At 37.6% G+C, this 27,868-nt stretch overlaps 1 protein-coding gene across 11 annotated transcripts in view; it reads left to right on the top strand.

Moving 5' to 3' along the window:
• Positions 1-27,868, top strand: part of CSPP1 (centrosome and spindle pole associated protein 1) — a 161,994-nt gene that overhangs the window by 98,467 nt on the left and 35,659 nt on the right. For 8 of the 11 annotated variants that reach the window (XR_011421173.1, NM_001309235.2, XM_070221327.1 and 5 more), the window contains 3 exon segments: positions 18,522-18,651; positions 20,265-20,412; positions 27,337-27,489. Coding sequence is in view for 10 of the 11 variants with exons in the window: in NM_001309235.2 (NP_001296164.2) it covers positions 18,522-18,651; positions 20,265-20,412; positions 27,337-27,489 (431 nt within the window). In the remaining variant the exon portion in view is untranslated. 11 annotated transcript variants of the gene reach the window in all.

Here is a 27,868-nt window from a genome sequence, read left to right as displayed (position 1 = left end):
GGAGAAATTAACAGCAACACAGTTATACTAGGGGACCTCACCAACCCACTTACATCAATGGTAGATGATCCAGACAGAAAGTCAACAAGGAACTAGTGGACTTAAATGAAAAACTAGACCAGATGGACTTAATAGATGTGTATAAAACATTCCGTCCAAAAAGAGCAGAATACACATTCTTCTCAAGTGCACATGGAACATTCTCAAAGATAGAGCATATGTTGGGAAACAAGACAAGCCTCAATAAATTTACAAAGACTGAAACTACATCAAGTATCTTTTCTGACCACAGTACTATGAAATTAGAAATCAACCACAAGATGAAAGCTGGGGAAGTCACAAATATATGGAGAGAAAACAGCATTCAACTGAACAACCATTGGATCAATGAAGAAATCAAAAGAGAAGTCAAAAAATATATGGAGACAAATGAAAGTGAAAATACAACGTACCAATCATTTTGGGATGCAGCAAAAGCAGTTGTAAGAGGGAAATTCATAGCAATAAGGCCAAACTCAACAAACAAGAAAAGTCTCAAGTAAGTAATGTTAAACTATACCTAACAGAACTAGAAAAAGAAGAACAAACAAGGCCCAGAGTCAGCAGAAGGAGACAGTAGACAGAATCAGTGAAACTAAGAGCTGGTTCTTTCAGAAGATAAACAAAATTGACAAAGCCTTAGTCAGACTCACTAAGAAAAAAGGAGAGAAGGCTCAAATAAATAAAATTAGAAATAAAAGAGGAGAAATTTCAATGAATACCACAGAAATACAAAGGAATATAAGAGAACACTATGAAAAACTATATGCCAACAAATTAGATAACCTAAAAGAAATGGATAAATTCTTAGACTCATACAACCTCCCAAAACTGAACCAAGAGGAAATAGAGAATCTGAATAGACCAATCACAAGTAAAGAGATTGAAACAGTAATCAGAAAGCTCCAAAAAACAAAAGTCCAGGACCGGAGGACTTCTATGGAGAATTCTAAAAACATTTAAAGAAGAATTAATACCTCTCCTTCTCAAAGTATTCCAAAAATTTGATAAAGATGGAATGCTTCCTAACTCATTCTTTCAGGCCAACATCACCCTGATACCAAAACTGGGCAAGGGCAATACAAAAGAAGAAAATTACAGGCCAGTGTCGCTGATGAACGTAGATGTAAAAATCCTCAACAAATATTGGCAAACCGAACACAGCAATACATGAAAAGAATCATAGACCATGATCTTGTGGGATTTATACCAGGGATGCATGGATTGTTCAGCATCTGCAAATCAATGTGATACACCATGTTAACAAAAAAGAATAAAAATCACATGATCGTCTCAATAGATACAGAGAAAGCATTTGAGAAGATCCAACATCCATTTTTGATTAAAAAAAACTCTCAATAAAATGGGTATGGAAGGAAAGTACCTCGACATAATAAAGGCCATTTATGAGAAAACCACTGCCAACATTATACTCAATGGTGAAAAACTGAAAGCCATTCCTCTGAGAACAGGAACAAGACAAGGGTGCCCACTCTTGACACACCTGTTCAACATAGTCCTGGAGGTTTTGGCCAGAGCAATTAGGCAAGAAAAAGAAATAAAATGTATCCAAATGGGATAGGAAGAAGTGAAACTCTTGCTGTTTGCCGACACCATGATTCTTTATGTAGAAAACCCTAAAGAATCCACCAGAAAACTATTAGAAATAATCAACAACTACAGCAGAGTTGCAGGGTGCAAAATCAGTTGCATTTTTATACACTAATAATGAACTAACAGAAAGGGAACTCAAGACTACAATCCTATTTACAATTGCAACAGAAATAGTAAAATATCTAGCGGTAAACTTAACGAAGGAGGCAAACGACCTATACAGTGAAAATTATAAGATATTATTGAAAGAAATTGAAGGTGACGTAAAGAAATGGAACGATATTCCATGTACATGGATTGCAAGAATAAACATTGTTAAAATGTCTCTATTACCTAAAACTACAAATTCAATGCAATCCCAATGACATTCTTCAAGGAAATAGAACAAAGAATTCTAAAATCTATGTGGAACACCAAAAGACCTTGAATAGCTAAAGCAATCCTGAGAAAAAAGAACAAAGCTGGAAGCATCACAATCCCTGACTTCAAAATATACTACAAAGCTATAGCAATCAAAACAGCATGGTACTGGCACAAAAACAGACACATAGGTCAGTGGAACAGAATTGAAAGGCCAGAAATAAAACCACACAACTATGGACAGCTAATCTTCGATAAAGGAGCCAAACCATGCAATGGTGAAAGGAAAGTCTTGTCAATAAATGGTGTTGGGAATACTGGACAACCACATGCAAAAAGAATAAAAGTAGACCATTATCTTACACCATACACAAAAATTAACTCAAAATGGATTAACTACTTGAAGGTAGGACCTGAAATCATAAAACTCCTGGAAGAAAATATAGACAGTACGTTCTTTTTTTTTTTTTAAAGGTATTAAATGAAACTTTATTTGAAAAAATATCTTACACATTAGAATGCTTTATGTACTTGAATAAGAATAATCAATTAAGTAATAATAGCTAAACTAAAAAGAGAAAAATCAAAATTCCTTTGAAAAGAGAACACCCGTGCAGATGTCCTGCCGTGGCTGGGGTGCCAAGGGCCCAGCTGCTGTGGATGCTGAGTCAAATCTGCAGGTGACCCCAGACCCCTGAGGCCTCGTGGCAGGGCCATCTTCCTTCCTGTGGGGTCCTACCGGCCCAGGGGATCCCCCACACTTCTGGGCCTCTGGGGACCGTGGGAGGAGCAGCTGGAGGAAAATTGCCTCTCGGCAAAGGCTGGAACGAGGCCTCCAACATGGCCAGCCTTTGCCTGTTGTGCTCATTTTCTCTTCTTAGCTCCTCGAGCTTTCTCTCCGCCAACACGGCTGCCCTCTTGCTTTCTTCGGCTCTTTGCATCTGGAAGAGGTTCTCCTTGTGATAGTAGGAAGTGCACGTCTTCACTTCTTGGGCCAGGTCTTCAGCCATCTTCTTGTAGAGGTTGCGAAGCTGGTACGTGGAGTTCATCTCCCAGCACACGTTGAGGAGCTTCTTGTCCAACTCGGAGCAGACCCTTTGCTCCTCAAAGAATTTTCTGTAAAGTGGCCCAACTTCTTCATCATGTAGCTCATGCAGAATTTGAAGTTTGAGCTTCAGCTTCTGAATCTCACTTTCAAGCTTGGCGTTTTCGTGCTGCAAAGTTGCTTCCTCGGTTTGGAAGGAGGGGATTTGTCTTGGAAGCTCTTCCTTCATTTGCTTTTCTTGCCACAACCGTCTGGCTCCTTCTTGATGTTCCTCTTCGGGACTTTGAAGGGGCGCCCTGAGGTCAGCATCATCAGTGACCCCCTTCAGACCAACTTTTGACTTAGGGATGGGGGGTTCCCCCTTTCCTGCTTCCCTCTTTTGCTGGACTTCCGCATTCCCGTCATCCATTTGCTGGGCAAGGAGGTCAGGCAAAGGGATGGTGTGCACCGGGACTGCGACCGCTGGCAGGATTTGGCCGACTTGATCTTTCAGGATGGACAGTGTTTGTGTGTTCGACTGCTCCAGCCTTCCGTTCTTCTCCTCCTTTTCCTGTGCCGTCTTCTCCCATCTCGGCATGTCTTGGCGGAGCACTAATGGACTTGCTGGAAAAGGAGTGTTTTCATTCAAATCATTCGTTGTGTTCTTCTGAAGTTGTTCTCCATCCTTCTCTGATGATTTTGAGATGGGGTTTGCATCAGTTGCTTTGGAGACTTTAACAGGCAGGCTCTTCAAAGCCTTTTCCAGAAGGTCGACAGTGTGCTGAAGTGCTGATGTGCTCAGCATTGTATTCATTGCTGCCAAGCACAAGGTTCGTAACGGGAGAGGACTGGCCTCCACCCGAGGGCACTGAAGGGCTTCCTCAGCTCGGTTCTCAGGTCCTGTATTCTCCCCACATTCTCCACTGACTTCACCGCAGGCAGAACACCTTTCGCCTGGAGACTTCCCTCTTCTGAAAATATGTCCTGTCTTTACTATCAAAGCCACCACCACAGTACATACCAGGATCTCCCAGGGGAACGCAGGGAGACCTGGCCTCTGGCTCAAGCTTTCCGAAATCACCAGCAGAGCACACCACAGGTGCCCCAGGATCAGCTGGAAAGAGGATGCGATGGCAGGCAGCAGGCCCTCCATGGCTGGGGAGAGCTCCACAGCTGTGCCTCTGAGTGCCAGTGCCCTGTGGGCCACAACTGACCGCTCGGAACCCTGAGGAGTGTTCCATCTCCAAAGTAAACAGATGGCCAGAACCAGGGTGTGTCGGTTGGGGGAGGGGAGGCCAGCTAGGGTCCAGGAAACAGACCCCTAAGTGAGCTCTGAAAGTAGAAGGGGTCTCACTTCTCCAGGCACTGGGGGAGGTGGACAGGGCTGATGGCAGCCTGGCTCTGCCAGTCTAGGCCCACCTGGCCCTACAGCACACCTAGGGGACAAAGCAGGGCCAGGCCATGTCCCTTTCTGTGCACAAGAGCAAGTGGTGGGGGCCATCCCTGGGTGAGGCCCACTCTCCTCCTGTTTTCAAGTTTCCTTCTGTGCAGGGACGCCTGGGACTGCCCCCACAGCTGCCCAGTCTTCCTAGTCTGAGGCTCCCTCTGTCCTTCTGGTTGGTCATCGTATCTGCTTGGCTTCCCACACTGATGTATCTATCATTGCCAGGAAGCGCGGTTTGGTAGTAAGTTGTCTCCTCCTGCTGAGGGGTGTTGGCATTCTTTGCAGTGAGGAAAGCCACTGCCAACTCCAAGTTTCCATTGCTTCAAAGCTTGCTGTAGTATCTGGGCATCGTTGATCCCAGTAATTTCTCTCAGCTGATTCAAAAATGTCTGCTGGTGCTTCTGCCCCGCACTCTGCTGCAGCACGTTCTGCTCCACGGTCATGGCCCCCGCAACACCGGCGGCCGGCTTCTCGCGCCTCCGCCGGCCCTGGCTGCCGCGCTCCCCCGAGCTCCAATGCGCGGCGCGGACAGCCGGGCAGGACAGCGGCCGGCGTGCGCGGGCACCACAGGCGGGCGGTGAGGCCCCGACAGCGAGGGCCACGGTGGTGGCCCCACGACTCCGCGCGGCCCGCCTCAGAGCGGCTCGCTGGCCGCGACCCAGGCCATGAGCGGACGGACGGCGGACTCCGGCGGGGAGCGAGCAGGGCGGGGACAGTACGTTCTTTGACATCAGTTGTAGCAGCATCTTTTCAAATACCATGTCTACTCAGGCAAGAGAAACAAAAGGAGAAATAAACAAATGGGACTACTTCAGACTAAAGAGCTTCTTCTGTAAGGCAAAGGAAATCATGAACAAAATGAAAAATCAGCCCACCAACTTGGAGAAAATATTTGCAAATCGTATATTGACAAGGGATTAATCTCCAAAATATATAAAATACTCATACAACTCAGCAATCTAAAAACAAACAACACGGTCAAAAAATGGGCAGAGCATATGAACAAACATTTTTCCGAAGAAGATATACAGATAGCCAACAGGCACATGAAAAGATGTTCAGCATCCCTAATCATTAGGGAAATGCAAATGAAACTACAGTGAGATACCACCTTGCACCTGTTAGAATGGCTGTACTTACCAAGACAAAATATAACAAGTGTTGGAGAGTATGTGGAGAAAAGGGAACTCTCATACACTGCTGAGGGGAATGCAAACTGCTTCACGCACTATGGAAAACAGTATGGAGATTCCTCAAAAAATTAAAAATGGAAATAGCATACAACCTAGCTATCCTACTACTGGGTGTTTACCCAAATAACTTGAAATCAACAAATCAAAGAGAATTATGCACCCCTTTGTTCATTGCAGTATTATTTGCAATAGTGAAGATGTGGAAGCAACCCAAGTGGCTATAAACTGATGAATGGATAAAGAAGATGTTTCATGTATATACAATGAAATACTACTCAGCCATAAAACAAGACAAAATCTTGCCATTGGCAACACCACAGATGGACGTTGAGGGTATTATGTTAAGTGAAATAAGCCAGACAGAGAAAGACAAGCACTGCATGATTCCACTCAGATGTGGAAGATAAACAAACACAAGGACAAGGAGAACAGATTAGTGGTTACCAGAGGGGAAGGGGTTGGAGGGTGGGTGAAAGGGTTAAAGGGGTACATATATATAGTGATGAATAAATTTAGACTATTTGTGGTGAGCACAATGCAGTCTATAAAGAAACTGGTAAATAATAATGTACACCTGAAATTACACAATGCTATAAACCATCATGACCTCAATAAAAGAATCAGAAAAAAACAGGTAAGCTCTACTCCTAAAAAAAGGCAAACGTTTACTGTAAAACAGTGTGCTGTGTTGCCCTGGCAGTAGCCTCATACATCTTGTGCCTATTGCCTTTCTTGGTTGTATCATTTTCTCTTGTGCTTGATTTAATTCGTTTTGTTTTGTTCATCATGGTGGCCAAGCCTACCAAATCCAGCTGATGTTGCCAGTAAGAGTGATTGACCTGGAAACAAAATTAAAAGTGATTAAGGACGACATGATGGAAAAATCAGTGATGGTTATTGCTTGCCACTCAAACATATCCCATTCCACCATAGCGAAAATCTAAGAACAAGAACAAAGTGATGGAATCTGTTAAAGGGTCTGCTTCATTGAAGGCAATGAGACTAACAAAAGTTTGAGAAGGGCCTATATCAGACATGGGGAAGCTTTTAAAGACCTGAATTGAAGATTCCACACAGAAGCATATCCTTCTCAGTACCTCAATGATCATACCAAAGCAAAAAGTTTCTTTGCAGTGTTGAAAGAAGAGGCTAGACCTGACTATGATGTTGAATTTGCTCTGGGTGGTTTAAATGATTCAAGAATCATTATTCATTACATAATGTGAAAGCAAGTGGTGAGTCTGCACGTGCTGATGTGAAGGCAGCTGAAGAATTCTTGAAAAGTTTAGATAAGCTGATTGTAGAAGAAAATTATTTGCCGCGGCAAATGTTCAGTATGGATGAAACCTCTCTGTTGTGTATATAGTTGACTGAAAGGACTTTGACCCATAAGAAGGCCAAGTCATGCCAGGTTTCATGGCTTTTAAGGACAGCATAACAGTTTTGCTTTGGAGCATTGTTGCAGGCTACAAATTAAAACCCTTTGTGATCTGGCGCAGTGAGATCCCCAGGGCCTTCCAGCACGTCAATAAGCACACACTGCCAGTGTACTCCAGAAACAACAGGAAGTTGTGGATGACCCAGCTCCTCTTCCAAGAGGCCCTCCTGAATTGCTATGCCAGTGAAATAGAGAAGTACTGCTTGGAGAATAGCATATCTTTCAAAGGTTTGCTTATTGTTGATAATGCTCCCAGACATGCTCCTTTTATTGGTGATCTACATCCCAATATCAAAATGGTGTTTCTCCCTCCAAACACCACCTCTTAAATCAAGGAGTTAAAGCAGCTTGTGAGGCTTACTGCTTAAGGACAACCTTTGCCCAGGATATTGCTGCAACTGAGGAAAACATTGATGCAATTCTGGATTACATCTATGACTGCATCAAGAACCTTGCTTGGACTTGGGTTGGTGTCACCAAGGAGTGTATGAATGGCATCTGGAAGAAGATGCTCAACAGGTTTGTCCATGACTTCAAAGGATTTGCCAAGGATGAGGAAGTGGCAAAAATCAACAAGGCTGTGGTTGAGATGGCAAACAACTTTAACCTGTGTTTGGATGAGGATGACTTTGAGAAACTCCTGGAGGTGGTTTCTGAGGAACTGTCTAATGAGGAATTTTTAGAACTAGAACAGGAGCACATAGCTGAAGAGAAGGCAACAGAAAAAGAAGCTGCAAGAGAAGAAAAAGAACCCCCAAGAAAATTCGCAGTGAAGGGTTTAGCAGAAACTTTGCAGACCTCAGTAAGCTTGAAAAAAGTTTTAAAACATGGACTCCAACACTGCAAGGTTTTCATTAATAGAGGAGAATGTTCATTGTGCATTAGCTGCTTACTAGCAAATCTGTGATGAAAGAAAGAAACAAACCAAGCAAACCACCATGGACATATTTCTGAAGCGAGTGACACCTCAGGAAGGTCCTTCAGGAAGTATTCCAGGAGAAGGTGGTGTTATCACAGAAGATGATAACTCCATGTGTGTTATTGCCCCTGAAGACCTTCCAGTGGGACAAGATGTGGAGGTGGAAGACAATGATATTGATGATCCTGTGTAGGCCTAGGCTAATGTGTGTGTGTTTGTGTCTTAGTTTTCAACAAAAAAAGTTTAAAAAGTAAAAAAAAATAAATTTTTAAAAGAGAAAAAAACAAATATATTTTAAAATTTTTATTTATTTATTTATTTTTTGTGGACAGTTAGCCCTGAGCTAACATCCACCGCCAATCCTCCTCTTTTTGCTGAGGAAGACTGGCCCTGAGCTAACATCCCTGCCCATCTTCCTCTACTTTATATGTGGGACGCCTGCCACAGCATGGCTTGACAAGCAGTGCGTAGGTCCGCACCTGGGATCTGAATCAGGGAGCCCCAGGCTGCCTGAGTGGAACGTGCAAGCTTAACCATTGCACCATTGTACTTTTAAACTCTATAATTTCTATTTGGTTCTTTTCAGTTCTGTCAGTTTTTGCTTCCTGTGTTTTGGATTTCTACAGTTATGTACATATATGTTTATAATTATGTCTTACTGATCCATTGACCCTTTTATCAGTATAAAAGATCCTTTTTTGTCTCTAGTAACAATTTTGACTTAAAGTGTATTTTGTCTGTTATAAATGTTGCTATGCTTGTTCTCTCTGGTTACTGTTTGCATGTAACCAAATTTTCCAGGTTTTGCCATTAATATTTTTGTGTTTTTGAATATAAAGTGAGTCTCTGTATAGACAGCATACATTTGTATCCTGGTCTCCCCTTGCCACCCCATTCTGCTAGCCTCTGCCTATATTTATGTTTAATGTAATTCCTATTAAGGTAGGATTTTTTTCAGCCATTATGCTATTTTTAAAATATGTGTCTTATGTCTTTTTTGTTTCTCTTTTCCTCCATTAATGTGTTCTTTTATGTTAAATATTTTGTAGCATTCCATTTTAATTCTCTTCTTTTAGGATAATTTTTGTGTTATTTTCTTTGTATCTTCCCTGCAGATTATTTTTTTTGCTGGAAACCAAGCATTTAGATTCTGTCCCCTCCCTAGGGCTTATTGTTATTGTCATTTGTTATTGTTTGTTGTTGTTGCTCTTTTTAAAGTAGCTACTCTGAACTAGTTCTGTGAAGTCTATGTTTTTTGTCATGTGTAGCCACTGACATCTTTGTTAGGTTAGTGTAATAGTTAGCTCATGATTAGACAGAGATTTCTTAAAGGGCTTAAACCAATAAGTTTCCCAGTCTTTGCCAAGTGTTCTGTACTTGTGTTGGGGCATGTCTTCAGTACTCTGGCAGTTTACATCTTTGCTTTAACCTTTAACCTTCACTTCCTGTTATCACAGAGCTTCAGTGCCAGCCAGAGGTGAGAGATTATAGTATTCTGAAAGCTTTCCTGGGCATATGCATAACTCTGCACATGCATGTAGCTTTTTAGAGTCTCAGAAATATGTTGGGGGGCTGGCCCCATGGCCAAGTGGTTAAGTTTGTGCGCTCCGCTGCAGGCGGCCCGGTGTTTTGTTGGTTCGAATCCTGGGCGTGGACATGGCACTCATCATCAAACCATGCTGAGGCAGCGTCCCATGTGCCACAACTAGAAGGACCCACAACAAAGAATATACAACTATGTACTGGGGGGCTTTGGAAAGAAAAAAAAAAAAAGAAATAGGTGGACTTTCTCAAGCCCCTGTGGATATGTTATTTCTAGATTTTTTCTTTAGATTTTTTTGGTCAGCCTTTTGCTTGCCCCAATGATTTTGCTGTCTCAGAGAACTGGGATGTTAAACAATTGCTGCTGATTGTTTTCTACAAACACCTCATGATAAGGATGTTCTGAGTCTGTGTTAAATAAAGGCAGGCCTTGTCAATGGGGCTTTTCCAGGGAGCTGCCAGATAGATCAAAAGTGACATTTTTCTAGACATTGGGTATTTGGGGAGCTCCAGAACTACCCCTCCAGTGGCAGCTGGGCTGCTGGTTTTCACAGCTCTTGTCTTTGGAGACTGTTGAATTTTAAGGCTTTGGTGGAGCTGGGGAGAAGTCGAGTGGGAAAGGTCAGGTTCACATGCCACAAAGATTACTGTTTTTAATGAAAATCTTTTTTTTCTTTTAATGTTATTTATTTATTTATTTTTAAAGATTTTATTTTTTCCTTTTTCTCCCCAAAGCCCCCCGGTACATAGTTGTGTATTCTTCGTTGTGGGTTCTTCTAGTTGTGGCATGTGGGACGCTGCCTCAGCGTGGTTTGATGAGCAGTGCCATGTCCGCGCCCAGGATTCGAACTAACGAAACACTGGGCCGCCTGCAGCGGAGCGCGCGAACTTAACCACTCAGCCACGGGGCCAGCCCCTCTTTTTTTTTTTTTTTTTTTTAAACTCTTCTTGGATTGTTGCAAGACTTTCATTACTTTCCATAATTAAGAAAAAGTAGATTTTGGCAATTTTTAGCATTCTCATTACTTAAATGGAGTAGCAGATTTGCAAAGGTCCTTACTTTTCTATTATGGAAGTGTTTTCCAGTTTTAGAACATTTTCACCTCTCCACTAAGACCCTTTATGCCTATTTATAGTTAATCCTAATTCACATCCCCAGTCTAGTTGGTTTTTGTGTCTGTGTGTGAGGAAGATTGACTCTGTAACGTCTGTTGCCAATCTTCCTCTTTTTGCTTGAGGACGATTGTCACTGAGCTAACTGCCAATCTTCCTCTACTTTGTATGTGGGATGCTGCCGCAGCATGTCTTGACGAGTAGTATGTAGGTGTGTGCCCAGGATCCGAACCTGTGAACCCCGGGCCGCCGAAGTGTAGCACGCAAACTTAACCACTATGGTACTGAGCAAGGTCCCAGTGTATTTGTTTTTTAAGTTATCTCTTTTCTGTTAAGTTTTTTTGAATGCCACATTAAAAAGTGTAAACTTATGATACACTAATAAAAGCCAAATAATGGAATGATGCCCTAAATTCCTTTCAAACCACTTTTCAATTAAATTAATTTAATTTAATTAATTTTAACATTTTAACCTATTTAGAGGTGAAAGGAACTTGTGATTCTGTTGATAATTTAGGTTTATGCATGATCTATCTTCTTTTCTATATGTCTTATTACTTAAACACAGCTTATTTCATAGGTAGAAATGGTATAGGAAAGAGGTTCTTAAGTCTGCTGCTCATATCCCCAAGCCTGTATTCACTTATTGGTGACTTGTACCTTAGAATTTTAATTGTAATAATAGTCGTAATAATAATAATAGCAGTTTAAATCTACTGCGTACCTAGTGTGTGCCACTATCCTATCAGGCTCTTTATAAATATATATGTACATATGTATACATATATATAATATATGTATCAGTATTTGCAGTTGAAGACGTTGAGACTCAGCTGTATAAAGTGACTTGCCTAAGTCCTCAGTCAATAAGCAGTGAAGGTAGAAATCTAGAGTGGTTTTGTCTGGCTTCAAAGCCTTAAGTCTTTGTATGATACCATTCTGATTCCCACACTGAGACCATTTTTTGATTAGAAGAAATGGTAGCATAAAAATCTTTATGATGGGGCTGACCCTGTGGGCTAATAATAGGAGAGTTTATAATTATTTTAAAATGAATATGTTTATTTTCTAAACATATGTATGTTTATTTTCTAAAATTTGCCACTTATACAAAGTACTCTCTTTTTATTGAGTGTGGTCTATTCAGGATCAAATTATAGAACTTTAGAGCTGAAAAGGATCTTTGGGATTTCTTAACCTTAGGTGTGTAGGTTTCAGAAAGGTTGAGTCCCTTGAAATTGTATGTGTAACTTTTGTGTACACAGGTTTTTGCCATGAAAGTAGATAGTTTTTATCAAATTCTCAAAAGGATCTGTGACAGGACTCCCCTCCCAAAGATTAGGAAATGTCATTGATGGGCATCTCTTGCTACACTGAAGACCAAGTTATCTCCTGTGTCTTTGACAGTGACATCACTATTCATCTTTGATATTGGCATTGTCCTCAGTAACTACTTTGTCACACTCATTTCTAAGCTTGAAAATAAATTTGACCCAGCGTCTATATGGTGCACTTCATGGTCTGCATGATTTCTAAGGAGTGAGAGCCCTGGATCACCAGGGAAAAAGGAAAAATAAAAAGGAAGGAAAGTAGAGAGAATGAGGAGATTTCATTTGCTGGGGAAGCACTGCTTTAACTTTACCCAACACTTAGAACCTCCCATCTTTGACATAGTTCCCATCGCAGACCCCCATGAACAGCAGGGTTTTAGAGATTCTACTAGTCTTATTCCATGAATACCATCAATAAAATCTATAATGACTCAGGGAAAAAAAGGGGAAAGTGTCTATAAGTTTGTGTCTTTTTTCCATTTATTTTTATTTTTTGAATGCTGATTATCTTTGTTCTTTGTTATATGTACTTCCTTTGTGTACATTTTTAAAAATAGACTTCTTGTACTGTGAAAGCAATATCACTCTTTAAGCAAAAATGATTGAAAAATTGACAAGGGCCAGAATTATAGGAAGGTGATACAGATTTGATTAATGGAGGAGGGAAAAAAGTATAGAGATTATTAAGGAAGCTGTCAGTGTCTGAGTAACAAAAAGGGAAATTTCCAAAGCAGTTGGTAAGTAGAAAGTGAAGATAAGGGACTTTAAATATTTTCCAAGGAATGTGTGAAGTTCACATTCAAAACTCATAAAATATACAGGGAAATCAAGCATGGTTGGGAATAGGCTTGCAAAAACAGACCGACAAAGACCTCAGATTAGGAATTCTTAGATAAAATATAAAATGGTCATATTGAACATATTTATATCAGGGCATAAGAAACTATGAAGAATGATCAATCAGATTTGAAATAGAAGTAACTAGATATTTTAGAAGGATCTTTTAATAATTGAGAGTATTAACTCAATGCATGGGGCTTAAAAGCAGATTTGACGTATCTAAAGCAAGAATTAATGAACTAGAACTATGGTTTTCAAAGTGTGGTCTCTAGAGTAGCAGCATCTTGAGAACAAGTTAACAATGTAAAAACTCTGAGGCTCCACCCACCTATGAATCAGAAACTCTGTGGTGGAGCCCAACAACTTCTGGTTCAGCAAGCTTTCCAGGTGATTCTAATGTATTCTAAAGTTTGGGAACCTCTGAATTAGCAGATACGAAGAAATCCAGAACAAGAGAAAAAGACTTGGAAAATATGAAAGAGAGGGTAAGTTATGGAACTAAAAAGGTCTAACTGTATCTAGTTAGAATTCTAGCAAAAGAGGAAAGGGACAAAAGGAATATTTGAAGAGATGATATCTTAACATGTTCTACAATTGATGAAAGATTCTCATCTATAGATTCTAAAAGCCCAACACCTCTCAAACAGGATAAATAAAAAAAGTCCATACCAAGGCAATCATAGTAAAACTTCAGAACATAAAAAATGCAGAGGAACTTAAAATCAGCCAAAGAGAAAAGACCTTACTCTCAAAGTAACTCTAGGAAGGAATTCAGAAGATAACTAAAGATACTGTCAGTGTGTTGAGATCATTCTATATTCAGCGAAGTTGTTTTTCATGAATGAGATTGAAGTAAAAATATTGTAAGAGAATCAACTGAATTTGCCACTAGCAGACCCTCAGTAAATTCAATTCTAAATGCAGAAGGAAGGGGGTCACAGAGGGAATGTCTGCATTGCATGAAGGAGTGGAAAGAAAAAAACCGAATAAATACGTGGATGGAATTCAATAAACATTATCTGTGTAAAATTATTATGAGTTTAAAAGTGAGTAAAATTGAGTGATTAATAGGAATAGCATATAATTTGGAAGAGGTTAGTGTTTCAAAATTTTTGTGTCATTTGGGAGGGTGGTAAGCATTCTGATTAGCTTTACTCTTTGATAAGTTAAATATGGGCATTATATTTCTAGGGTAACCATTAAAAGTATATGGACAAAAGGTGCAACTTACTAATGTAGTAAAGGAAAAAAAATCAAAAAGGAGGCAAAAAATGAGGATAAAAAGAAACATAGAAAGGTTTAAGGAAACTATTTAACCCGATTAAAAGTCCAAATTAAATGACAAACTTAAATTTGATATTAGTAAATGGTTAAGTATCAAGTTTAAAGAGAAATCTTGGCATACTAGATACAAAAGCAAAATCTAGGTACATGTTGCTTGTAAGACATGTTTAAAAAATGATATAGAAAAGTTGAAAGTAAAAAGATACAGATATACTAGGAGAATATGAATTAAAATGAAGTTTGTTTAGCTATATTAAGATGAAATAAAATTAGTTTTTCAGTTTATAAAACTTTTTTGAGACAAAAAGTATTCTTTTATAAAAAGTAAAGGTTCATTTTAGCAGGATAATATAATAAAAAATTTTATGCACCTAAAAACATAGTGTCAAAATGTATATAAAGCAAAATTTTAAAGAATTACAGGTGAAAGTAGACAAATACAGAATCCTAGTGTGAGACTTTATCACTTGTTTTCATAAGTGATAGATAAATCAGAAAATAATCAGTAAGGTTATAGAAGGATTCACTTAACATAATTAACAAGCTTACTCTAATGGAAATGTATGGAAATGCATCCCAAACTTCAGAATATATATATATATATATATATTTTTTAAAGATTTTATTTTTTTCCTTTTTCTCCCCAAAGCCCCCCCAGTACATAGTTGTGTATTCTTCGTTGTGGGTCCTTCTAGTTGTGGCATGTGGGACACTGCCTCAGCGTGGTTTGATGAGCAGTGCCATGTCTGCGCCCAGGATTCGAACCAACGAAACACTGGGCCGCCTGCAGTGGAGCGCGTGACCTTAACCACTCAGCCACGGGGCCAGCCCCCAGAATATATATTTTTGTTGCTCTCATAGGAATATTTATGAGACTGATCACATCCTAGTCCTTAAAGGAAGTCTTTTTTTTTGAGGAAGTTTAGCCCTGAGCTAACATCTACTGCCAATCTTCCTCTTTTTTGCTGAGGAAGACTGGCCCTGAGCTAACATCTGTGTCCATCTTCCTCTACTTTATATGTGGATGCCTGCCACAGCATGGCTTGACAAGCACTGTGTAGGTCTGCACCCAGGATCCAAACGGGTGAACCCAGGGCTGCCGAAGAAGCAGAATGTGCAAACTTAATTGTTCCACCACTGGGCTGGCCCCAAAGGAAGTCTTAATAAATTTCAGTGGACTCATATCCTATGTACCACTTAAAGTAGGAACCCATTTTAAAAATAACTTTAAAAACTCAGTATATTGGAAATTAGAAAACAAGGAACAAATTGGAAAATACATAAAATGAGATGAAAAATAAAATAATGATCATGCATCTAAAAAGTGAGAAACATAACAGCAACGTAAACCCAAAGAAGCAAGGAAAAAAAGAAAGAACAGAAATTAATGAAATAGAAACATTCAATATAGAGGATCAACAGAGTCTAAAGAAGTAGGTTCCTTAAAAAGACTGGTAAAGTAGTTCTCTGTTGAGGTTGATCGTGAAAAAAAAAAGCGAGAAGTATAAATAAGAAACATTAGGAGTGAAAAAATTGTCACTGTAGTTGTAATTAACCTTAAAAAGACACTGAGGATATATTATGAACAATTTTGTGCCAATGAATTTGGAAATTAAAGTGAAGAAGAAAAAATGCTATTAACATTTAACTTAAAACTGACTTGAAGAAATAGAAAACCTGAACAATATCAAAACTGTTAAAGAAAATTGGGTCATAATTTTCAAATCTGCCTACACACTCCGTGTTTGGATGGACTGGTAAATTATACCAAACATCCAAGGAAAAAAATTAATCTTACACACACTAATAGTCTAGAATAAGAGGGAATACTGCACAGCTACTATTATGAGACTGTCATAATCCTGATACTTAAATCTGACAAGGCCAATATGAGAATTGGGAATTACAGGCCAGTTTCACTCATAGACATAGATACAAGAATCCTAAAACTGAACCCCATAGTGTAGAAAAGGATATTTCATCCCAACTTGGAATTATTCTGGAAAGTTGGATGACTAAGTGTAGTAGTGCATATCAGTCACGAGTATAGACTTGGCAGGCAGAGTGCCTTGGTTTGAATCCTGGTTTTACTAATTAGCTTGAGGAATGTTTCATATTCCTTGTTTATTAATTGGAATGATAATGGTATCAACTCATACAGTTTTTCTGACGATTGGATGAATTAAAATACGTAAAGTGTTTAGAACAGTGTCTGATATATACTAAATACAAATTGATGTTAGATATCAATATTATTATTGTAAAATCAGTTACTGTAATGTGCCATATTAACAGAATAAAGAAGAAAGCAGTATGATCATTTCAATAGATACAGAGAAAGCATTAATAAAATTCAGTATCCATTAGTGATTAAAAACTTAACAAAATAGGTGAGGGGGAGCCTACTTAACCTAAGAAAGTATAAACGTGAAAAACCTACATCATATGGTTTACTTAAAAGTGATATGTTTAAAACATTCTTTTTTTTTTTTTTTTTTTGAAATTAACAATAAGACGTGTTCTTATTATCACCATTTCCTTTGGGGCCCAATAATTGCAGCAAGGTCAAAAATAAAAAAGAAAGGAAGAAAGATATGTATAAGGATTAGAAAGAAAGAGAAAAAACTGATTATTTGCAAAAGAATGTACAGATAAAATATTAGAATTAATAGGAGTTTTAACAGAATTGCTGAATACAAGATCAATATACAAAAAGCAGTTGCAGGAAATGGCAGTTTCTTAAAAAGTTAAATATATATTTACCATAAAACACTGCAGTTCCAATCCTAGCATATGCTTAAGAGAAATGAAAATATATGTACACACACAGACTTGTCTGTGAATGTTCATAACAGTATTATTCATGACAGCCAAAAAGTATAAATAATTCAAAAGCCTATCAACTGGTAAGTGGATAAACAAAATGTATTATATCCATGCAATGAAATACTATTTAGTGATAAAAAGGAATGAACTGCTGACACATGCTACAACATACCTCAAAAATATTATGAGTGAAAGAATCTATCTATATCATATGGTTCCATTTATATGAAATATCCAGAAAGAGCAAATCTATAGAGACAGAAAGCAGGCCGCTTACTTGTGATTGCCTGTGGCTGGGTTGGGTACAGGGATTGGTTGCATATGAGTATGAGAAATATTTTTGGGTTATGAAAAAGTTCCAAAACTGGATTGTGGTGATGATTGCACAGCTCCATAAATTTACTGAAAATTATTGCACTGTATAATTACCACCCCTACCATTTGTCTCCTTCCTCCCATTCTGATCTGACTGTACATACATCCCTAAATCCTCTTTGGGCCAGGGAGGAGTTGATAAATAAAGGCTAAGAATTTAGGTCCTTGAGTGAGGGGTAAGAGATAGGGAAGAAAAATGAGTGAAATAGATACTGAGAGAGAATCTATCCATGATGTGATTTATAGCCAATTTGTTTTGAGAGATTGAGTTACTTGGATAAGCCGTCTCAAGTTTCTTTATTCATTTACACATGCTTGCTCTGAAAAAGTATAAGGTCTGTTAGGAACCATTTGCTCTGGTTCTCTTCATTTTCCCTTTTGCCCACTCATAATCCAGTATATACAAACATCTGTTTATCCTAATAAAAAATTGTAAATAAATTAGATAAGTTAAATATACAAAGGGAACTCATTATTTAAGGGATGGTGATGTTTTTGGAGATGAGAAGTCTTTTGTAGTCTCTTTTTTATAATTGCAATTTTATTATAAAACTAATAGAGTTTATCTTTTATAATTCATATTTTTTAAGTGTATTGTTTTCTTCAAAGTGGCTGTGTTCCTGTACGTTAACATGATTTGTATTTAAGACAAATAGCACTTTATTGCTTGAGATTTATATAACCAAAATATGTTTTAAATTTTTGCTTTTTTGCTTCCTGGTAAGTTTTTTCAGAGATTTTTATTTATTTGGGGCAGTCAGACTTTTTACTGTAAATATATTATTTCATTCTTGAAATGGCTAGGAAGTTATTATTTTATACTGGAGTACATTTCTTAAGTAAATCATTAGTTATGATATTATTTGATGGACTTCTACTATATTATTATTTCTATGCATTCAGAAAAGTGCCTGCATCATATGTATACTGCTTAATGAATTATCTCAAAGTCTTTTCATCCCCATGTAACTGCCATCTAGATCAAGAAGTAGATCCAGTAAATTTGAAAGTTCCATGAATTGTGAAAGCAGACACAGGGGAAAGAACTTAGGAAGGGGTCGTTTACTTAAGGATTTCTCTTTGACCTACAGAGAAATATCTTTTCTTGTTTGGAATATTGCATTTTCTTCTTGCTTAGTCATAAATGGGTTCAAATGATTAATTGTGTGTTTGATGTAGGAATACAGTTAGACAGAATGAACTGAAAATTACAAGTGATCGAGCAATAAATTCAGGATTGTTTTTTGAAGATAAACCAAAGCCTTCAAAACAGTCACTTCAGTCTTACCAAGAAGCTTTGCTGCAGCAGGTATTCATTCATTCCTTTATTCACTCATTTAATGTTGAACATCTTACCTGTTAGAACAGTGGTCCCTCGGAACTTAAGAGTATGGCAGAGGAGAAGAAAAACCCGAGTTATTTATAATTCAATATGATAAGTTTTGAGGTAAACAGAGTAGAATGCTGTTGGAAGCAGAGGATAGGGAGAATAGTTGCCTTGGCAGTTGAGGGCTTCATATGGTTGTTGATATTTGAGCTGCATGGTATACAATGAATAGATTTGAAATTCCTGGTGTATTCATGAAATGGAATTGATGTGGGGGAATGGGCTCCAGTGTTAGTTTGTGCTAGATTGTGAAGGAATAGCTAATAAGGGGTTTTCAGTTTCATCCTGTTACAGACAGCCAAAGGAAGGGAATTTTAAGCCAGAGAGTGAAAGAAATAGTTGATGTGAGCAGATGTGGCTTTTAGGAAGATATCTGGTTGTGATGTAGATGGTTGGGAAAGAGATGTGGCAGAAAAACCCTTCAGTAAACTATTGAGGTAGTCCAGCCAGGAGGTGATGAGGCCTTGAACCAGATGGGGAAGATGGGGAGGACTTCCAAGAGACAATCCCTGGAGTTTTATCGATAGAACTTACACATAAGGAATGAGAAGGAACAGAAGGCTTGTGGATGATTCTGAGTGTTGTAATCTAGGAGCATATGATAGGCAAAAAATGAGGTAGAACTTTGAAGGAGGAAGATAGTGGATTCTGTTGTAGTTTGTAATGTTTGAAAAGAGTTTACTTAAGAGTAACTGTGTCAAATGTATGGATATTTTTGGGGAAATACTCATATCTCTGAGAGGACCCTGGAACTCTGGGTAGGTATATGTCCATATGAGGTACTTTTCTATGAAGTCCACTTGGATTTCTTCTAAAGCTCCTTTTGTTCAGTTTTTACGTGGACAACCTCCTTGGAAAAGGGATTTTTTTTAAGTTATAGAATTATCAACACTATTTTTTGTATGTAACTTTCCAAAATGTAAATACTTGTTCATTGCCTACCCGTATGTCTCTAGACAACAACCCTGTGCTTATACTTGATGATGGTAAGAATGTATTTGTTTGGTACGCTTTCATAAAATTTTACGTATAGTAGTCCACCATTCTCCAAAGAGCTCTGAACCTTTAACTTCTTTGAATTATAGGAGTGCAATTTGCCCAGGGTAGAGTAGGTCTGGTGAAGTGTAGGGTTTAGTTTGTGACTGGCCAGGTCCCATGAAAGGAGAGATGAAAAAGGAGGGTAGGGCGATCTTAGTGGTTCCCATGGAACTGGTGAGGTTAGGGAGAGAATGGCACAGGTAGAAGTTGTGGGTGGGAGGTAGGATTTGATTTAGTCCAAAGTGGCGTCAGTGGCTGGAAAGGACTCTAGTGGCATGATGTGAGGGGAACAGCATCTCTGTATTCCAGCCATCGAAGTGTTTTTAAAATTGGATATTACATATACTTGCAACTTTAAATTTATTGTGAAGCATGCGGAAAAAAAGCCCCTCCAGTTTTTTCTCTAATAAGAAAAATAAAATAAAATCTGATATTAAAACTAGCTTTTTGTATTAGAATACTAGTCAGCACTTATGAATGTTTCTTATGTTGTTAAGATTCGGGAAAGAGAAGAAAGAAGGAAGAAAGAACGTGAAGAAAAAGAAGAATATGAAGCTAAATTAGAAGCTGAAATGAGAAGTTATAACCCCTGGGGGAAAGGTGGAGGTGGTGCTCCTCTCAGAGATGCGAGAGGAAATCTGATAAGTATGTTATTTCCATTGACTTGTTTTTAAAAGAAACTAAATTATTTTTAACTTTTGAAAAGAGTGGGGAGTAGAAAGAAGTGAGAATCATAGACTAAGGCGAGGTCTCTCTTTATGTAGCTTAATCAAAAGAGGTATTTTGATAATAAATGTAATAACAGGTTAGAAAGCCTTTCTTCTTCAGAATACTATTCATTTATTTTTATTGCAAATTTCCCACTCTGGTGATAACAACTCAATCGCAGAGAAAAGCTTATATTAGTTAGCAAATTTTTACCCAAACTAAAATTCTAGTAGTTAGAACTTTGAAAAATTTACTAGTAAAAATAATAAAATCCTTATTACAAGTTTTTTTAAAAAACTAGTGAGACGTCTTTAAAATAAGTGATCTGGAGTAGTGCCGGGAAGCAATGTTGTGTTTAATTCGTATATGCCATATAGTTGCACAATGCAAGCACTCCTTTGAAAAATAAAGACCCATGTAAGAAATTTTCTGGCAGGTTGCAGAATTACATTGATTTATCTTTCTATTATGTGCTCTCAAAAATGTTTGATAGAAAAATCACACAACAAGCACTTGAAAAGAGACTCTATGTAACTTGTTATATATATTAGGATGACCTCTGATTAGCTTTTAGCTAAGAATGAAAGTAGAGCAAAGATAATGAGTTTTTGAAAATTGTGTAATTAGAAATGAGAAATGAATATTAGAAACCCATGAAAATGGTTAAAATATAGATTTCATGTTGTTCTTCAGGTGATATACATTATTGTAGGGATAGTTGAGTGATGAAATCAGATGATTTTTTGGATATTGAGTTATTAGTTTTGTATCTTTGATTCTTTGGTAAAAATGGCTTTTTAGAAAAGATATATTTGAGGCTCAGTTAAATTAACAAGGTAACTCTTTTCTTACCAAAAGATTTGTTCCTTTCTTATCCTCACCTCATAAATACTTTCCTCACAGTTTTGAAGACTGGAACTCTTGCTCTCTCTATAGACTAGGTGGCTTTAGGTGATACATAGATAAACATTTCTTATTTTAAAAGTTAAATATGGGGACTGACCCCAGGACTGAGTGGTTAAGTTCACATGTTCCGCTTTGGCAGCCCAGGGTTCACTAGTTCGGATCCTGAGTGTGGACCTACACACTGCTCATCAAGCCATGCTGCGGTGGCATCCCACGTAGAAGAACTAGAATGACCTACAGCTAGGATATACAACTATGTACTGGGGCTTTGGGGAGAAAAAAGGGAAAAAAAAAAAGAGGAAGATTGGCAACAGATGTTAGCTCACGGCCAGTCTTCCTCGTACACACACAAAAAAGTTAAATGTTTCTTTCAATGTATTTTAGAAAAACAACTGGTTTTCCATTCATGGATAATACTGTAACATTTCCATTTAAAGTAAGGGTATTAGTCCAGACATTTAATGAAAGGTGCTGAAACAGGCAACCTCCAATTCTTAGAGGCTTAAGACAGCGTAAGTTTACTTCTCACTTATGTCACATTCTGATGCTGTTTGGATGGTTCTCCTCCACGAGGTGACTCAGGAATCTGGGTCTCTTCCATTGTGTCACTCCTCCATTTTGAAGTCCTTCACTTCTAGCCGCGCAGACAAGGTCGAGGGGGTGGGAGAACATGTTGAAAATTTTGTTGGGTCCTGGCCTAGACGTGGAGGAATGTCAGTTTTGTCTTTGTTCCATTGTCTAGACCTACTTATAAGTTCTAACCTAACTGCTTAGGGGGCTGGGAAGTTTCGGTTTCTTTATGCCCAGGAAGAGGACTTCAACTTGATAAGCATCTAGCCATTCTTTGGTACAGTGAATATAAATTATGAATTGATAGAAACATATCAGTTACTGCAAAGGAGATGCTTAAATGACTGAAACTTTGGGAAACACTGGAATAGAATAATTTCCTAGAACTTTCTAGGGTTATTTCTAAGAACTTTCCAAGATTATCTCCAGTTCAGACAATACAGTTATGGTGTTCTCTAAGTGTTTAATTGGTGGAAGTGAGTAGGATAAGTGTAGGTTATTGAATTATAAAATATTGTTTAGAATTGAAGCAAACTTTTTTTTTCAGATGGTTTCAGAAGTTTTATGTTTATATATTTTAAAGTTTTATTTTTTATTGAGTTCATAATAGTTTACGTCATTGTGACATTTCAGTTGTACATTATTTCTTGACTGTCCCAGTGAAAATCCTGCCATACTTTTTTGTTGAGGTTGACAAACTGATAGTAAAATTTATATGAAGATACAAAGGAAGTCAAGTTGCCAAAACAATCTTGAAAAAGAAGAACAAAGTTGGAATACTCACACTTAATTTCAAAACTTGCTTCAAAGCTGCTGTAATCAAGAGAATGTGAAATGGGCAAAAGGATAGACAACTAGATCAATGGAACAGAATTGAGTGTCCAGAAATAATTTTATGGTCAGTTGATTTTCAACAAAGGTACCAAAGCAATTCAATGTAAAAAATCTTCCAAAATTGATTGTGTGATTGTAGCACAACTCTATGAATATAATAAAAACTACTAAATTGTATATTTTAAGTGGGTAAATTGTGTGGTATGGTAATTAGATCTCAATAAAGTTATTTTATTAGTTCCCCAGTATTCACAGGGGATACGTTCCAGGACCTTCAGTGGCTGCCTGAAACCACAGATAGAACCGAATCCTTTATAAACTATGCTTTTTCCTAACTAACAGGCTAACAGGCAGGCAGCATATACAGCATGGACATGCTGGACAAAGGGATGATTCATGTCCCGGGCAGGACGGAGCAGGATGGTGCAAGATTTCATCACACTACTCAGAATAGTGAGCAGTTTAAAATCTATAGATTGTTTTCATAGGTTTTAATGGAATTTTCCATTTAATATTTTAAGACAGCAGTTGACCGCAGGTAACTGAAACTGCAGAAAGCAAAACCGCGGATAAGGGGGGACTACTGTGTAGTAAACACAAAAAAGACACAGAAAGAGGAACTGTCAGATTGGAGGAGACTAAAGAGACATGACAGCTAAATGCAACAGGGGGTCCTGGACTAGAGTCCGGAACGGCATAAGGACATTAGGGGGAAATAAAGTTTACAATTTAATTAATAGTATTGTAGCAATTTTAATTTCTAATTTTGATTACTACGCCAAGAGTATGTAAGATGTTAACATTAAGGGAAATGGGTGAAGGGTACTCTCTATAATATCTTTGCAACTCTTCCGTAAGACTTAAATTATTTCAAAATAAAAAGTTTCTTTTAAAAAACATAATAAGATATCACTACACACTTAATAGAATGGCTAAAATATTAAAGATGAACAATTTCAAGTGCCGATGAGGATTTAGAGTAACTGGAAATCTCATGCTTTGCTAGTGGGAATGCAAAATGGCACAACCTCTTTGGAAAAAGTTCTGGCAGTTTCTTACAGTTAAACATACACTTAGTATACATCCCAGTGATTCCATTCCTGGTATTTACCCAAGAGAAAGGAAAACTTATGTTCACACAAAGACCTGTAAGTGAATGTTTATAACAGCCTTATTCATAATAGCCTTAAACTGTAAACAACCCAAATTTCCATCAACTGGTAAATGGACAAACACTTGTGGGATAAACTATTGACACATGCAACAACATGGATAAATCTCAAAGACATTATACTGAGAGAAAAATGTAAAACACAAAAGGCAATACTATCGTGTCAGAGTGCAGATCAGAGGTTGGCAAGTATACAGGGTTGGAAAATTGGAAATGTTCTGTATCTTGATTGTAGCAGTGGTTATTAGAATCAGTTGTCAAAACACATTGGACAATACACTTAAAAAGGATGAACTTCATTGTATGCAAATTATCTCAATAAACAACATAAATCTAATAGGGCCAATACAATGCATAAACGAAATATAAACACTTAATCTGTCTTTGTTTGCTTCCCATATCCAGCTAGATCCCAGGATTTGGTGGTGATTTCAGGAGCACCTATCTACTTCATGCCTTATCAGTCCTTGGCACTTGGTAATTTTCTTGCAATCAGCTTTTCTTTGTGATTTCACCAATCCCTTCTTTCTTGCATTTTCAGTTTTTCTTCTCATTTCTTGCCTTCCACCTCTGAACATACTTAGGTTACTTGTATTCTTAAACACAAACAAACAAAAACTCTGCTCTTGACCTTGCTATACTTCCCTTGTCATATAAAACATATTCAAAAAGTAGTCTGTGCTTGTTGCTGTAAGTTCTTACTACTCTCTTATTGCTTCATAATATGACTTCCAGCTCCTACTACTCTACTGATGCCACATTTTCAAAAATAACTGATGTCCCTATTTTCAATTTAATGGTTTTTATTCAGTACTCATCCTCTTTGAACTAGGTTGACAGTTCTTTCCTCTAAGTCCTGTGCATTCTCTTGGTGTTGCAACATCTCTCAGATGTTGGTTTCTCTTCAGCTGACAGTTATTGGGTGTGTATTATGAGCCAGGTTAAACCCTTCTATGTTTGTGAACATGGTCTTTGTTCTAGAACTGTCTTCTGACATCATGTGTTCCTTAACTTAGATATACTCTTTCCTCCATCCATTCTCTCCTTCCACATCTCCTCCACTGTGTTTCTCTTTAGACCTTCTCTGCAGATGATCTTCAAATCTCTTTATTTTCCCATGATCACTTTTAAAACTCTCCACTTCAGTTCCAACCTGTCTTCTGAATCTCTGTACCTGGTGTTTAGTGGATTATGTATACCTAGCATGCAAAACTAAACTTCACTTTTTAATTCCAGCTCATCTTTGTCTTTTTCTGTAAATGCGTCATAATTCTGATCATTCAAACTAAAAAATACGGAGTCCTTTTGACTCCCCATATCTAGTCAGTTAATAAGCCTAATATATATATTATATAATATTATGTATTATAATATATAATAATTTATTGTAACTATATTATCGTATAATATTATACGTAGGTTATAATATAATATAGGTTATAATATAGGCTATATAATATACTATATAGGTTCTGTCTCTTCAGTGTTCCTTGAATTCTCTTCTTTTTCATTCGTACTACCACCATAATTGAAATTTCTTATATCTTGCCTGAGCTGTTGCCATTTCCTCATTACTTAGTCATTCTTCTCCTTTGTTTTTCACATCCAAGCTATATGTATCAAGAGTATAACCAATTGTATTAGTCCATATTCAAAAATCATTGAGGACTCTGGAGTCTCACTGTCTGAATTCCCATTCTTGCTCTGCCAGTTTACTGGCTTTGTGGTCTTTGATCAGATTTAGTCTGATTTTCTTGTCTATAATACTGGGGTGAAAATAGTAGTACCCCATGCAGGTTATTGTCTAGAATATAAAAATGGTGAATATTAAGTTTTAGCTGCCATTCTTGCTAGTACTACTTCCATAATTACTAAAACTGTCTCTACTATCATCTATGGACCAGAATAGAGAGCCGTAAGCTTGTGTTCTAGAGTACTGCAGAATAGGCATCCAATCTGCGTTTTCCTCTCTTAACCTCTCATTGCTCTATTACGTACGTGTGTTTTGTGCTCTAGTCAAGCTGGACTACTTTATTGTTACCAGAACACCGTTCATGTTTTACCCCCTTGGAGCTGTTTCTTACATTGTTTTGTTTCTTTATTATGCTTTCCCACCCATCTTCACTTGTGAAGCTTCTATCCAGTTTCTAAGTCCAACCTCTCCTAAATGTTGTAATAGGATATGAACCTTCCTGATTCTGAACTCTCATTTTCTTTGGTAACATTCACATGTTATTTCTTATGTTCCATCTGGTATTCTAATTGCGATTCATGTTCAAAATACATCCTTGAACATAACAAGCTTCCTGATAAATACTTCTTATATCCAGGTTTAAGTTCCCTTATACTGCTCCCGTACTATCTCAGTTGTTTTGTGGAGAAAAACTACTTTTTATTTTGTTAAAGCTTTTGAGTTCCATAATCATTCAGGTCTGTTTTTAAGTTTGACTGATTGTTTTACCCAGTCCTGCATGCTCAGATTTTTGCCATGTGTATGCAGTATCTATTGCTGTGTAACAAATTACCTATCATGTAGTGTTTTAAAATAACAAACATTTATTATCTTGCAGTTCTGTAGGTCTGTAATTTGTGAGTGGTTTAGCTGGGTGGTTCTGTCTCAGGGTCTCTCACGATGTTAGCCAGGGCTACAGTCATGTGAAGACCTGACTGGGACTGAGAGTCTGTTTCCAAGATGGTGCCCTCCCATGGCTCAGGAAGCTTCACTTCCTTACCATGTGGGCCTCTCCCTAGGGCTCCTTTAGTGTCCTTATCATTTGGTAGCAGGCTTTCTTCAGAGTGAGTAATCAAATACATTAAGCAAGGTGGAAACCATAATGTCTTTTATGAAGTAGCTTCGGAAGTCATATACCATCATTTTGCAACATCCTGTTCGTAAGAAGTGCGTTACTAACTCTGGCCCACACTCAAGGGGAGGGGAACTGAGCTCCATCTTTGAAGGGAGGATTGTCAAAGAATTTGTGGATATATTTTAAAACTCCATATGATTATATTTTTCTGTTAGAAGTGCTAATGATATTGGGTAAATTTCACTATAACTTGTTTTGAATTGTTGCTGTGTTTGTTTTATGTTAAAGAGATTCCAAGTTCTTAAGTAACAGCTATGAATGTGGTTTTTATTGATTGTCGAAGAGCTATATATTCTTAAGTTCTCTACTGATTTTGAGTTTATTTTATAAGGTTTTTAGTCTTATAAATTTTGATAATTTTGTTTCTGTTTTCAGGGCACCAAGATACCATTGAATTATTCCAGCTCTGTCCTATTGTTTTTCTCTCCGATTTCCTACTTTAAGAAAATGTGTTAAGCATGCTAATTATAGAAATGTGTTTATTGAAATAAATGGCTTATTTTTCCCTCTCAGCTGATTTGAATATGATGCACAGACAAAATGTAGATGCCTACCATAACCCAGATGCAAGAACATATGAAGATAAAAGGGCTGTTGTATCTCTAGACCAAAATTTAGCCACTTCAAATGCTGAGAACCTAGAAGACTCTGCAAATAAAAACTCAGGTTTTTAATCACCTTTTTTTTTTTTTTTTCCCAACATTTCTAAAGTCATTCAATAATATTTCTCTTCTGTTCTCTGACAACGTTCTTACTGTGATTTTGAGAATTTGGTTATCCTGAGTCAGGAAGCATAACATATTATTCATGCTACTTTCAGTACCTTTTCTTCTTAGGTATTTTGAAAAAAGTGAATAGGGAAATATAGTTTGCTTCTTAATGGTATGTATTTTTTCTTAGCTTTGTAACTTGCTTATGTATACTTTAGCTGCTGCTAACATTTTTGTTTTGCTGGTGGGAGGACATTTCTTAAAATCAAGTAGTCTTTTTACACATACACACTTTGCTCCTTACACCCATAACTGTTTGAATTAGTGAAAATGTT

Source organism: Equus caballus, chromosome 9, assembly GCF_041296265.1.
Source record: "Equus caballus isolate H_3958 breed thoroughbred chromosome 9, TB-T2T, whole genome shotgun sequence".
NCBI lineage: Eukaryota > Metazoa > Chordata > Mammalia > Perissodactyla > Equidae > Equus > Equus caballus.
This window is presented reverse-complemented; position numbering and strand designations above follow the sequence as displayed.